Source organism: Panthera tigris, chromosome B3, assembly GCF_018350195.1.
Source record: "Panthera tigris isolate Pti1 chromosome B3, P.tigris_Pti1_mat1.1, whole genome shotgun sequence".
Taxonomy (NCBI): Eukaryota; Metazoa; Chordata; class Mammalia; order Carnivora; family Felidae; genus Panthera; species Panthera tigris.
The window spans coordinates 63,014,253-63,028,702 of NC_056665.1; the positions used below are offsets into that span (position 1 = coordinate 63,014,253).

The following is a 14,450-nucleotide window of genomic DNA, read 5'->3' on the forward strand; positions in this document are numbered from 1 at the left end:
TGAATATTCAGATTTATGCAGCTTCACGTTTGACCTTAAAGCAGCTTGTAGGGTACTGGAGGATAGGAGTAGACCTAGAACAAGTTGTCGGATGACCGCACGGTGGAAGAAGTACCACAATATGGAAATGATCTTATGAAAAGTACAGGAAGTCTGTGGTAGCAGAGAAGGGAAAGGTTACTTTCTGAAGGCACGATGTTTAAAAAATTCCTTTGGAGATTTTTTAAAATTTCGGTCAAGAAAACAGTTTCCCAAACAAGTTGAAACACTCAGACTTTCTGACTTGTTGACTGTGGCAACTAATAAGGTGCGAAGTCGGTAGGCACATGAGCCGAGGATGATAAACGTACTTGAGTCAGAATAATTTGAGGGACTCCAGAAATGTGACTCAGAGCTTAAGGGAGTTGTTGTGAAAGGAGCAGTTAAGAAATCTTCTTTTCCTTTTGGGCTTGCTGATTAGGATATTCTCATAGGATACCTTGGCCTGGCTCTTAGCTTTATGGCAATATTTTAAAAGCAGAAGTTGGCTTTCACATGTCTGATTTCCTTAGTGTAAAACAAAGCACGTGGTCACCTTCAGAAGGAAGAATGGCATATCACTGCTGTGGCTGTAATGTGAATAATATCACGTGGTTGCAGTTTTGACATCTGCTTCTTATTTTCATTTCATCTTAGCAGAAGAGAACGAATTGAAGCCATTTTTTCCTTACAATCTGTGGTTTAACTCTGCATACCTTTCCACATCCATCCCCTAACCCTCCAACAAATCAGTTAGTTTTTTCCTCATGTTATAAATCCCACCATAAAATTGAGCGATGTTCTATAATTTAGTTACTGTATTTCTTATTTGTAGCTGTATTAGGTTCCAGCTTTCTCCAGAAATATCTAAGATATAGGAGTTCTGTAGGTATTCAGTTTCTTAAGTCCTTAGCAACTGGATTCAATAACAAATTCTGTTCAGTTTGGCTCTTGTAAAGAAGTGTAATTTATTCATGTTTCATGCAATCAGTCTTACTAAATCTAGAATTCCAGTTCATGCTTAGATTTTTTTTTTCTGGTTGGGAGAAGGTCTTCAAAATTGTACTCATTTTAAGAGGCATTTCTTGGTTCTTTTTTTAAAAAATTTATTTAATTTTATATATTTTTAAATTTACATCCAGATTAGTTAGCATATAGTGCAACAATGATTTCAGGAGTAGATTCCTTAATGCTCCTTACCCGTTTAGCCCATCCCCCCTCCCACACCCCCTCCAGTAACCTTCTGTTTGTTCTCCATATTTATGAGTCTCTTCTGTTTTGTCCCACTCCCCGTTTTTATAAGATTTTTGTTTCCCTTCCCTTATGTTCATCTGTTTTGTCTCTTAAAGTCCTCATATGAGTGAAGTCATATGATTTTTGTCTTTCTCTGATTAATTTCACTTAGCTTGATACCCTCCAGTTCCATCCACGTAGTTGCAGATGGCAAGATTTCATTCTTTTTGATCGCTGAGTAACACTCCATCGTACATATACCACATCTTCTTTATCCATTCATCCATCGATGGGCATTTGGGCTCTTTCCATACTTTGGCTATTGTTGATAGTGCTGCTATAAACATTGGGGTGCATGTGTCCCTTTGAAACAGCACACCTATATCCTGTGGATAAATGCCTAGTAGTGCAATTGCTGGGTCGTAGGGTAGTACTATTTTTAGTTTTTTGAGGAACCTCTATACTGTTTTCCAGAGTGGCTGCACCAGCTTGCATTCCCAGGCATTTCTTTGTTCTTAAACCAACTGGTTTAATTGAATATAAAGGTCTTCCTTATATTTGTTTGTTTGTTTGTTTGTTTTTGTTCTTAAAATGTTGGTTCAGTTTTACACATTTTGGTAAGGCCAACAAAAAACTAACAAATATTTGATTGAGGAAAATTGTAGTTGTATTCATCTTTTTTCTTACCAAAAGCATACTATTGTTGACAACAACAATTAACAGTTTTTTGTCTCTTCCTGTTTCAACATTAGCTAAAGCTGAAGAAATATAAAATGCAATCCTATAACATGTTTTATTGCTGAGTCCAGGGGTTTGCAGAGTTCAGGTAATGGCTATCTAGTCTACTTGATGTCAAATTACTTAATATGATGGTTGAGGGCAGGAATCTAGGAATTTTTTATGTATGCTAGTCACAAGCACAGAAGTCTTATTGACCATTGTGTCATTTCCAAAAACTATAGAAGCATGTCATAAGAGTATGGATTTCTTGATTGGGAAATGAACAAGAAATTACTTCAAATGTCCTTGCTAACTTGTCAAACATTTCCCAAATGAATCTGTGGAGTTCTTACCACCTGTGTTTTACAGATTAAAGTTTATATTTATATTTTTTTATTTTTCTGTGTTAAGTCTCCTGTGTAGTCAAGGTTTCTTTCATTTCATGGCAATATTCTAAAATGATAAAAACAATTTGGCTGAAAGATTTTTTTTCCCTACCTCTACTGCTGCTAGGCAAATGACCCACCTGATGACAGAAAATAGCAATTGCTTTTGGAAAAAGATAGCTTTTGTTTGATAACACAGGGAAAGCTGGCTTTATTTAGGCAGGTTTGTATTTTTCTGTTTAGTTAGTTTCAAAGACCCCTGTTGGCTCAGTCAACACCACAGATATTTTCCTAAGGTTGAACCTAGAAACTGTTGGCAATCAATTAGTCAAATCAATAAATATTGGCCTCAGGGACAGTTCTCATTTTGTGGCTCCTTGGATATTCTGTGCATATCACAGAGAGCTTTTATTGAACTGAATTTTACTTTTACTGAATAAAAACATTTCTGTATGCCTGAAAACCAGAAATGATATGGCTGGTCAGAGAATCTGCTCAAAACATTCCTACCATAGGAAATCAAGGTATTTCCTTAAAAAATTTTTTTTAATGTTTATTTATGAAAGAGAGAGAGAGACACAGAGTGTGAGTTGGGGAGGGAGAGAAAGAGAGTGAGACCCAGAATTTGAAGCAGGCTCCAGGCTCCAAGCTGCCAGCACAGAGCCTAATGCGGGGCTCAAACCCACAAACCGTGAGATCATGACCTGAGCCGAAGTGGGACGCTTAACCGACTGAGCCAACCAGGTGCCCCAAGATATTTCCTGATGATCATGAAAACGCATAGTACTGGTTGGCACTTTGATTTGACAAGAGAACCTCTCCTGGTACCAACAGAGCTTCTTGAAAATGCCAGTGGGATTTTTGTTGCTGTTGTTAGAATCAATGATTATCTTTTTTTGCTCCCTGTTGGCCTATCTTTCACTGCTTGCTATCCTTCAAATATTTGAACTATATGGTTATGCTATCAGATTACAACTGAGGAAGGCTGTTACATATCCTTGGGTCTAACAGTAGAGAATTACAGAACTCATAAGATATGAGAGTTGGAAGAAAGTGTTTTGGAAGAACTTGAGACAGAAAGAGAAAGTGACTTGCTTAAAAGTATATAGCTGGTTATACCAGTAGAACTGGGGCTAAAACCTAACTTTTGGGCCAGTACCTTTGGGTACAGAGAGTCACATTGTCAGAGCAGAACAGAAATAGCCTTGCTAGAATAATATTTCTGTTTTCTTAAAAATAAAATATGACTTCTGCTTATGAAGTTAATATGTGTTTCTTATAGAAAATTCAGGAGTTACAAAAGCATCTAAGAAAAATAAGGTGAAAGAAACAAGATTTTTACCATCAAATTCAATTTCCTTTGAGTTTACTTCTCTGCAAACACACACACACACACACACACACACACACACACACGCACACACACACACACGGTATACCAGTTAGAATTTTGAGCAAGAAAGAGAAAACAGCCAGCTTGGATTTTGAAGATAAGTAAGTTAAGGAACTATTTATGGATTTAAAGGAGCCAATATGGGATGTTAGGACACATAGGGACTAGCAACAGTGGGTAGGGGAAGAAAAAATGTATTGGAACTTAGGGAAAGCTGGAGCTTTGGGAGAATGATAAACAAACATTTACAGTTTTGCCATCCAAAACTGTAATCACAGAAGGTGTAGGCAAAGGATTAACCAATCCTTCCCCCTTCATCATGAGAATTTGAGCTGTAGTTAGCTTTCTAACTGCTTCCCTGGCAATACGATGAAAGTTGGAAGGTTAACAATGTTAGGAGGCAACTTTGCTCATGCTAAAGATGACCCAGGGATTGGGAGAATTATAAAGGCCTGGTGGAGAAGCTCTACTTTCAGTCTCACTTAGTGCAGTGTTTCTTGAGACTGGGCATGTCCCTGGCTGGGACACTGTGGGGGTGTGCCTGTGGGATCATTTCAAGAGATGGTGTTCTTATGAGATATATAGCTTTTGAGCCACGGTACTTCCTTGCCCTTGTACCTATACTGTCATGACACAGACTGTGGCAAAAACTCCCATTGACCAGGGGTACCTGACACTACCCTGCCGTGTTTCCTGTCCTATGTTCATCTAAGTAGACTAGCTCCACCTGTGGCCTCTGTCTTTGCACATGAATATTCAGTTGAATCTAAGACATTTCTCCTGATGGGCCCCTTAGGGATATGTTGCTGCCAAAACCTTAATGCCAGAGCAGGGAGGAGAAGGGGAAGATACTGCAAGCTCTCTTTTCTCCTGCTCTCCAGTTCATTGATTGAGCCTAACCACAAGACAGCGGTCAAGGAGAAAGAGTCTGATTGGCCTAGCTTGAGTCAGGTGTTCTCCCATAGTTTGTTTATCATTCTTGTGCTGATGGACATTTGCCTATATGCCTAAAGCTGCTGTGAACATTTGTGTACAAGGCTTCAGTCATACATTTTCATTTCTCTTGGATAGAGTTGCAGGAGTGGAACTATGGATCATAGGAAAGACAAACACTGAACTCTTTAAGAAACTACCGAACAATTTTCCAAAGTGGTTGTACCATTGTATATTTCCATCAATAACACTTGAGAGTTCCTCATGGTCCCTACCTTTCCAATATTTGGGGTTAACAAAATTTTTCATCTGGGCCATTTTTGTGGCTGTGTAGTGATATCTGATTGTGATTTTAATTTACATTTCCCTGATTACTTAATGATGTATAGGACTTTTTCACGTGCTTATTTGTCATTCACGTGTCTTCTTTTATAAAGTATCCAAGTCGCTTTAAAGCTACACTATCTTTTTTAGTATTTATTCTTCCTTATTTTATTATTGAATTGTGTGAGTTCCTTACATATTTTGGATACAAGTCCTTTGACAGTTTGTGTGTTATAAATTTTACTCTCAGCCTGTGGATTGTTTTAATGGTGGCTTTGAATAAGCAAAATTTAAAATATAAATGAAGTCTGAATTAGAAATGTTTTTCTGTGTCTTTTCTTCACATACCCAAAAACTAAAAATAAAATCATAGTTGTAGATTATTAAAATGCTGTCTCTTAAAAAAAAGATTTCTATTTAAAAATGAAATCCAATTTGGATGTTTTTCATCTCACTATAATTTATAGACTGAATGTTTGTGTCCTCTCAAAATTCATATGTTGAAATCTGATCCCCAGTGTGATGGTATTTGGAGGTCAGGACTTTGGGATGTGATTAGGTCATAAGGGTGGAGCCATCATGAAGGGGATTAGTACCCTAATAAAAAAGACGTAGAGAGCTCTCTTGTCCCTTCTACCATGTGAGGACACAGCAAAGAAGATGGTCCTCTAGGAACCAGGAAGCAGGCCTTTATCAGACATCAAGTCTGCCAATGCCTTGATCTTGGAGAAATACATTTGTGTTGTTTATAAGCCACCTTCAATGTGGTCTTCTATAATAGCAACTCAGATGGACTAAGACACTGTGTATCCTACTTCATGGTAGATACATCTTTATAAAAGTTGATGAAATGCTGGATGCTTAAAGCTTCAGAGAGACCTAGGGGTGCCCGGGTGGCTTAGTCAGTTGAGTGTCTGACTTCGGCTCATTTCATGATCTCATGGTTTGTGAGTTCAAGCCCTGCGTCAGACTCTGCGCTGACAGCTTGGGTCCTGGAGCCTGCTTCAGATTCTGTGTCTCCCTCTCTCTCTGCTCTTCCCCTGATCACACTCTGTCTCTCTCTCAAAAATAAATAAAGATTAAAAAATTTTTTTAAAAAAAAGCTGCAGAGAGACCTTTATACCATCTTTTCCAAATGCCTCCCTAACATTAGGTTTCGTTCTTAAATATATTCCTGATAATAATTCAGCCTCTGGATGCTTCTAGAGATTGAGAGCTACCAGAAGTGTGTCCCCTTTTATGGAAAACAAAATGTAAAATAATCGTTTCTTGAAATTGAAATACTCTTTTAATAGTGTCCTCATTAAAACTTTATACAATATAGGGGTGCCTGGGTGGCTCAGTCAGTTAGCTTCTGACTCTTGATTTCAGCTCAGGTCATGGTCTCACAATTTGTGAGATCGAGTCCTGTGCCTTGTTGCGTTGACAGTATGGAGCCTTCTTGGGATTACCTCTAACCCTCTCTCTTTGCCCCATTCGTAGCTCATGCTCTCTCTCTCTCTCAAAATAAATAAATAAATAACTTCACAAAATATAAATTTCATTGAAACATTAGTGTGAACAGAGTTCTGAGAACCAGATTACAGTTGACTTTTGAACAGTGCAGGGATGAGGGGCGCTGTCACCCAATGCAGTGTAAAATCTGCGTTCTTACTTCTGACTTTCCATAAGCTTAACTGCTGTTCACTGGAAACCCTACTGATAGTGTCAACAGTTGATTAACACATATTTTGTATGCTATATGTATTATATACAGAATTCTTACAATAAAGAAAGATAAATAAAATGTTATTTAGGAAATCATAAGGAAGAGAAAATACATTTATTTATTTATTTATTTATTTATTTATTTATTAATATATGAAATTTATTGTCAAATTGGTTTCCATACAACACCCAGTGCTCATCCCAAAAGATGCCCTCCTCAATACCCATCACCCACCCTCCCTTCCCTCCCACCCCCCATCAACCCTCAGTTTGTTCTTAGTTTTTAAGAGTCTCTTATGCTTTGGCTCTCTCCCACTCTAACCTCTTTTTTTTTTTTCCTTCCCCTCCCCCATGGGTTCCTGTTAAGTTTCTCAGGATCCACATAAGAGTGAAACCATATGGTATCTGTCTTTCTCTGTATGGTTTATTTCACTTAGCATCACACTCTCCAGTTCCATCCACGTTGCTACAGAAGGCCATATTTCATTCTTTCTCATTGCCACGTAGTACTCCGTTGTGTATATAAACCACAATTTCTTTATCCATTCATCAGTTGATGGACATTTAGGCTCTTTCCACAATTTGGCTATTCTTGAGAGTGCTGCTATAAACATTGGGGTACAAGTGCCTCTATGCATCAGTACTCCTGTATCCCTTGGATAAATTCCTAGCAGTGCTATTGCTGGGTCATAGGGTAGGTCTATTTTTAATTTTTTGAGGAACCTCCACACTGTTTTCCAGAGTGGCTGCACCAATTTGCATTCCCACCAACAGTGCAAGAGGGTTCCCATTTCTCCACATCCTTTCCAGCATCTATAGTCTCCTGATTTGTTCATGTTAGCCACTCTGACTGGAGTGAGGTGATATCTGAGGGTGGTTTTGATTTGTATTTCCCTGATGAGGAGCGACGTTGAGCATCTTTCATGTGCCTGTTGGCCATCTGGATGTCTTCTTTAGAGAAATGTCTATTCATGTTTTCTGCCCATTTCTTCACTGGATTATTTGTTTTTCGGGTGTGGAGTTTGGTGAGCTCTTTATAGATTTTGGATACTAGCCTTTGTCCGATATGTCATTTGCAAATATCTTTTCCCATTCCTTTGGTTGCCTTTCAGTTTTGTTGGTTGTTTCCTTTGCTGTGCAGAAGCTTTTTATCTTCATGAGGTCCCAATAGTTCATTCTTGCTTTTAATTCCCTTGCCTTTGGGGATGTGTCAAGTAAGAAATTGCTGCGGCTGAGGTCAGAGAGGTCTTTTCCTGCTTTCTCCTCTAGGGTTTTGATGGTTTCCTGTCTCACATTCAGTTCCTTTATCCATTTTGAGTTTATTTTTGTGAATGGTGTAAGAAAGTGGTCTAGTTTCATTCTTCTGCATGTTGCTGTCCAGTTCACCCAGCACCATTTGTTAAAGAGACTTTTTTCCATTGGATATTCTTTCCTGCTTTGTCAAAGATTAGTTGGCCATACTTTTGTGGGTCTAGTTCTGGGGTTTCTATTCTATTCCATTGGTCTATGTGTCTGTGTTTGTGCCAATACCATGCTGTCTTGATGATTACAGCTTTGTAGTAGAGGTTAAAGTCTGGGATTGTGGTGCCTCCTGCTTTGGTCTTCTTCTGCAAAATTACTTTGGCTATCTGGGGCCTTTTGTGGTTCCATATGAATTTTAGGATTGCTTGTTCTAGCTTCGAGAAGAATGCTGGTGCAGTTTTGATTGGGATTGCATTGAATGTGTAGATAGCTTTGGGTAGTATTGACATTTTAACAATATTTATTCTTCCAACCCATGAGCACGGAATGTTTTTCCATTTCTTTATGTCTTCTTTAATTTCCTTCATAAGCTTTCTATAGTTTTAAGCATACAGATCTTTTACATCTTTGGTTAGATTTATTCCTAGGTATTTTATGCTTCTTGGTGCAATTGTGAATGGGATCAGTTTCTTTATTTGTCTTTCTGTTGCTTCATTATTAGTGTATAAGAATGCAACTGATTTCTGTACATTGGTTTTGTATCCTGCAACTTTTCTGAATTCATGTATCAGTTCTAGCAGACTTTTGGTGGAGTCTATCGGATTTCCCATGTATTATATCATGTCATCTGCAAAGAGTGAAAGCTTGACTTTATCTTTGCCAATTTTGATGCCTTTGATTTCCTTTTGTTGTCTGATTGCTGATGCTAGAACTTCCAACACTATGTTAAACAACAGTGGTGACAGTGGACATGCCTGTCATGTTCCTGATCTCAGGGGAAAAGCTCTCAGTTTTTCCCCATTGAGGATGATGTTACTTGTGGGCTTTTCATAAATGGCTTTTATGATGTTTAAGTATGTTCCTTCTATCCCAACTTTCTCAAGGGTTTTTATTAAGAAAGGATGCTGAATTTTGTCAAATGCTTTTTCTGCATCGATTGACAGGATCATATGGTTCTTATCTTTTCTTTTATTAATGTGATGTAGCACGTTAATTGATTTGTGAATGTTGAACCAGCTCTGCAGCCCAGGAATGAATCCCGCTTGATCATTGTGAATAATTCTTTTTATATGCTGTTGAATTCGATTTGCTAGTATCTTATTGAGAATTTTTGCATCCATATTCATCAGGGATATTGGCCTGTAGTTCTCTTTTTTCACTGGGTCTCTGTCTGGTTTAGGAATCAACGTAATACTGGCTTCATAGAATGAGTCTGAACGTTTTCCTTCCCTTTTTATTTTTTGGCATAGCTTGAGAAGGATAGGTATTATCTCTGCTTTCAATATCTGGTAGAATTCCCCTGGGAAGCCATCTGGTCCTGGACTCTTATTTGTTGGGAGATTTTTGATAACTGATTCAATTTCTTCGCTGGTTATGGGTCTGTTCAAGCTTTCTATTTCCTCCTGTTTGAGTTTTGGAAGTGTGTGGGTGTTTAGGAATTTGCCCATTTCTTCCCGGTTGTCCAATTTGTTGGCATATAATTTTTCATAGTATTCCCTGATAATTGCTTTATTTCTGAGGGATTGGTTGTAATAATTCCATTTTCATTCATGATTTTATCTATTTGGATCATCTCCCTTTTGTTTTTGAGGAGCCTGGCTAGAGGTTTGTCAATTTTGTTTATTTTTTCAAAAAACTAACTCTTGGTTTCGTTGATCTGCTCTACAGTTTTTTTAGATTCTATATTGTTTATTTCTGCTCTGATCTTTATTATTTCTCTTCTTCTGCTGGGTTTAGGCTGCCTTTGCTGTTCTGCTTCTATTTCCTTTAGGTGTGCTGTTAGATTTTGTATTTGGGATTTTTCTTGTTTCTTGAGATAGGCCTGGATTGCAATGTATTTTCCTCTCAGGACTGCCTTCGCTGCATCCCAAAGCGTTTGGATTGTTGTATTGTCATTTCTGTTTGTTTCCATAGAGAAAATACATTTATTTATAGCACTGTACTGTTTATTGAAAAATAATCTGCGTGAAAGTGGACCTATGCCGTTCAAACTCATGTTGTCCAAGGGTCAGCTGTACAGTCTATTGGCCAGTGCTTATACAGCTTCAGGGTTATAGTTTGTGTTGGGATACAGAGTAGGATTAGTCATGGTCCCTGTCTGAGCAGTGACAGTGTGGTAACTGCGATGAGGGAACATGTGGCATGACCCAGAGAATAACTGCCCTTCCTAAGTGTGTTAGGGAACATTTTATAGGGGAAATATATTTGTGTTCAAAAAGAGTGGAGTCTTCACGAGCAGCTGGAGGAAAGGGGCATGGAGTAGTGGAGAACTAGTAGTTGTGAGTATTGCCATGGTTTTGGGTCTGAGACCCAAGCAATGGGAAACGAGGCTGAAGAGCTAGTCAGGGTACAGACCAGGAATGATCGAGGACTTTGCTCAGTGGCTTTGCTCCGTGGCATCTCTGCATAGGGTGGAGTGAATGGGAGACTGGTGGCCCTCAGATCAGTTAAGAGGCTGAAGCTAAGTAGATAGTTCTCAAATTTTCAAGTAGCTGTATTCAGGGTGTCAGTCCCCTATTGAATCAGAATCTCCAGTGTGGAGGCTGGGCCTTTGAAAGTTTTCCCAGGCTCTGTGGGTGAGTCTGAAGGCCACTGGAGTTTGAAAACCATGATTTAGGTGAATGATGAGGCAGTAAGGGAGGAGGGCCTTAATTAAGAGGCATTAGGAAGTGAGATGGTGACCCTTCAAAAAAAATTGAAGTTAATGAGACATTATCCCAGAGGCTAAATATTTTTAGCTTCCAAAAAAATTATACTTTTCCCGTCATTTTTTTAAAAAAATGGAATTTGTAATAAAATAGTATGGGATTATATTGATTTTGAGGAACATTTAATGATATAGAAAAATAATCGATTTGTATTGATAAGTGAAAAAATTCAAATTGAAAATGACAATACGGTGTGATCCAAGTTCTATGAAAAAGAAGCAGTCACAAAAAAAAATATGCTAAGTAACCATTAATTCAAAGTATATAACAGGGCACCTGGGTGACTCAGTCAGTTGAGCGTCTGACTTTTGATTTCGGCTCAGGTCATGATCCCAGGGTTGTCAGATCAAGCTCTGCATTGGGCTCTGTGCTGAGCATGGAGCCTGCTTAAGATTCTCTCTCTCTCTTTCTCTGCCCCTCTCCCCTGCTTGTGCTCTCTCTCTCTAAAAAAATAAAAATAAAAAATAAAAAACTAAATAACAAAACAAGTTCCAAATTATTTAGAGCTAAAAGTAGTGACAATGTCACATACTAAAATCACACGATTTAAAGTTTAGGTAGAGGGTAAAGTGTAGTTTTAAATGTACTTTTCTTCTTAAAATGAAACTGTATTATTTGAATTTTCTGTTTCATTTATGAATCGCTAATTAACAAAGTCCCTGACATTCAGTGTCTTATGAATGTTCCAGCTTCATCTTAGGTTAACTGGAGAGAGTGCTGCTCCTATCTCTTCAATAGAAAATGGCAGGTAATCTGCATAATCAATACTGTTTCTGAATCAGTGTTTTTTCATCACAGAGCTGAGGTCCCAAGGCACCAAAATAACCCCAAATACAAGAAATGCAAGCATCTTCAAGGAGACACTGGTTACAAGTACTTCTTACTTGGGGTAGATAATGGGCATGATACAAGCTCTGTAAGGGATGAGAGTGTTGGAGGGTTCTGGTTTGAGTAACTTCAAACACGACATTTATGACATTATGTCAGTTACCTGCATGGCAGCACAGAGTAGGAGATCTGTGGGAGAAAAGATAGGAAGTGAAGTTATAGATATAAAGCCAACTTCCTCTCAAATACCCATTTTTATACCCATTAATTTTGAAAGATTATGGTTCTGTCCATTCAAATATTGCTGATAATAGTGAACTACTTCCATTATGTAATCTTTATTCCTTTCAGAGGACATATTTAACTCACATTTGTTAGCCACTAAGATTTGTTGCATGCCTACTACCTACTGTGATGACTTTGGGGCCGAATGTTGTTATCATTTTGCAGATGCTAAAACTGAAGTTCAGACAGGTTGGTTGATTTCCCTAAAGCCATCTTAGTCAGGAGCCAGGTAGAGCCAGGATTCAAAACTCCTGACTTTGCCCATTCCAGTTCACTAAGTAAACATCTGCCTCTCATAGTATGGATAGGCAGGATTTTTTTTTTTCTCTTGTTATTTATATATGATGAACTTGGAGTCCAGAGAAAGTGTGATTTGCCCAAGATCTTGGGCTGATATGTATGGAGCAGGGACCAGAGCCCAGGTTGCTGCTTCCTGGCCACTTCTCTTTCCACTCTAACTTCTTGATTTCCAAATGATTGAGTTTATTTTCCTACTTGTTTTATGTATAGTTGGACCCTTCTCCTTCAAAGAGGAAGAGTTTAGGGAATTATAAATATAATTTGTTTTAAAAGTAGGCTCCATGCCTATTGCAGGGCTTGAACTCATGACCCTGAAATCAAGACCTGAGATCAAGAGTCAGACACTCTACCAGCTGAGCTACCCAGGTACCCCTGAATATCATTTTGAAGGGAAGAAATATTGTTTGAGAAGCAAAGCCAAACCTTTAAAGTTCATTTGCTTTGGGGCGGCATGTAATGGTACATTTCCAGCCTGTGTGTGAATTTTTTTTTTTTTTTGATTAGGAACCTGACCTTAATGATGATGATAAAAATATGGAAATAACTCCAGGAGAAAAGGTACTTCGGAACACCAAAGAGCAACGGGATCAGCAAAACCGGCTGAGAGAGATAGATGACAAACTGAGAAAGATGAAGGAAAATGTGGTAAGTCTTCTTTATTTAAAGTTTAACTGTAACCAATGATTGTATTTAAAAAAGCCTCCAGTTTCCTTTGACTGTTTATGACTGGTTTTATGTGTTACGTCCATCGAGGAAACTGACATGGGAATATGTCAGTAAGAATTTGCATAAAAGCTAAAAATATGATTCGTAGAACTTAAAGTAATATTATTATACTTACTTTATGTGATATAATAAATCTGTGAAATCCTATCTGAAGTCAGAATAATGACCCATATGCCTAATATTCTGTGCCTGACAGTGACATAAATGTTTTTTTTTAATGGAAAAATCTGGTAGTTATTCTCCACAAAATCATCTTTATATATCGAACTTGGGCCTTAAGTAGTCCCACTTTTTGTTCATAATTCATAATATATTATTACTCAGTTTTAATTCATTCTAAATCCTTTGTGTGCCTATTTCATGTTATAATTGATTGTCATTGAAAGACATATCACTGCGGGTAAGAGAAAGCTCTTAAATTAGCACAATTGTGAGTTGGTTGATATTCTGAACCCATTAGAAATGCTCCATAATATTCTGATTTTGCAGCTACCTGTAGTATGCTTCCACCTGGATACTTGCTTTTACCTAAAATTAAACATGACAAGGCTAAACTTGTGATTCCACCTACATCCTCTCTCCCAGGGCTGGTCTTGTCCTAATTGCCAGCAGTACCTACTTTCTGTCTCCTACTAAATCCTGTTATCTTGGGTGATCTTCAAGCCTCATTAAGTTTTAACCAGTATGTCTAATTTGCTGTCATATCTTGCCGCAGTTCTTTATGACTCTTTGGAATCTTCTCTTTTTTTTTGTCCTTGCTTGTATCACCCTTCTGTCAGCACTGTCCCCTCCTGTCTAGCCGCTTAACCCTGGTCAGTCTCTTCTTTTATTATTTTATTTTATATGCTGTTCCATGGGAGTGAGCGTCAGGTAAGTGATTTTGATTCCATTCTGATCTCCTTAGAGCTCTCCAAGAGTGTGGCCCAGTCCTGACTGAGATTCTTCACCCCTAATGACCGTGTCCTGCTGAATTGCTCTTAACCTTTTGCCAGCCATGGACAGCTTCACTGACTCTCAGCCTAAAGGACAGCTAGGTCTACCTAATGAGAGTCAGGCAACAGATCTAAGGGGAATACATGCATTGTGCTTCTCTTTAGAATTCATTTTTGTTTACTCTTCATGGGAAATTAAATGGGAATTATGTTTCAGGGAGACCTTCATTTTTACTTTCTGAGGGTTTTTTTTTTTTTTCTCCTTGAGTCTATTGATACGGGGAGGAAGTGGAAGAGGTAAGAATGGTTAGGGAGCGTAAAGAGGCTCTTGGCCAATAGTTGTGGTAGTGATAGGGCATTGCAAACTGGATGCGGTAAGTAAAATGTTTGTGGTTTGACTCATTTTGAAAATGGTTGGCACTTCTCACCCCATGCCTGCCAATCCAAGGCAGGCAAAGCCTGTCATTCTCCCTAATTCAGTTCTCCTGATTTCTCA

The 14,450-nt window shown here is 38.3% G+C and overlaps 1 protein-coding gene across 7 annotated transcripts in view; it reads left to right on the top strand.

The window, feature by feature from the left end:
- Nucleotides 1-14,450, top strand: part of FSIP1 (fibrous sheath interacting protein 1) — a 207,893-nt gene that overhangs the window by 56,022 nt on the left and 137,421 nt on the right. For all 7 annotated transcript variants that reach the window (XR_006218675.1, XR_006218676.1, XR_006218677.1 and 4 more), the window contains exon 10: nt 12,801-12,941. Coding sequence is in view for 4 of the 7 variants with exons in the window: in XM_042989175.1 (XP_042845109.1) it covers nt 12,801-12,941 (141 nt within the window). In the remaining 3 variants the exon portion in view is untranslated. The remainder of the gene's footprint in view (nt 1-12,800; nt 12,942-14,450) is intronic.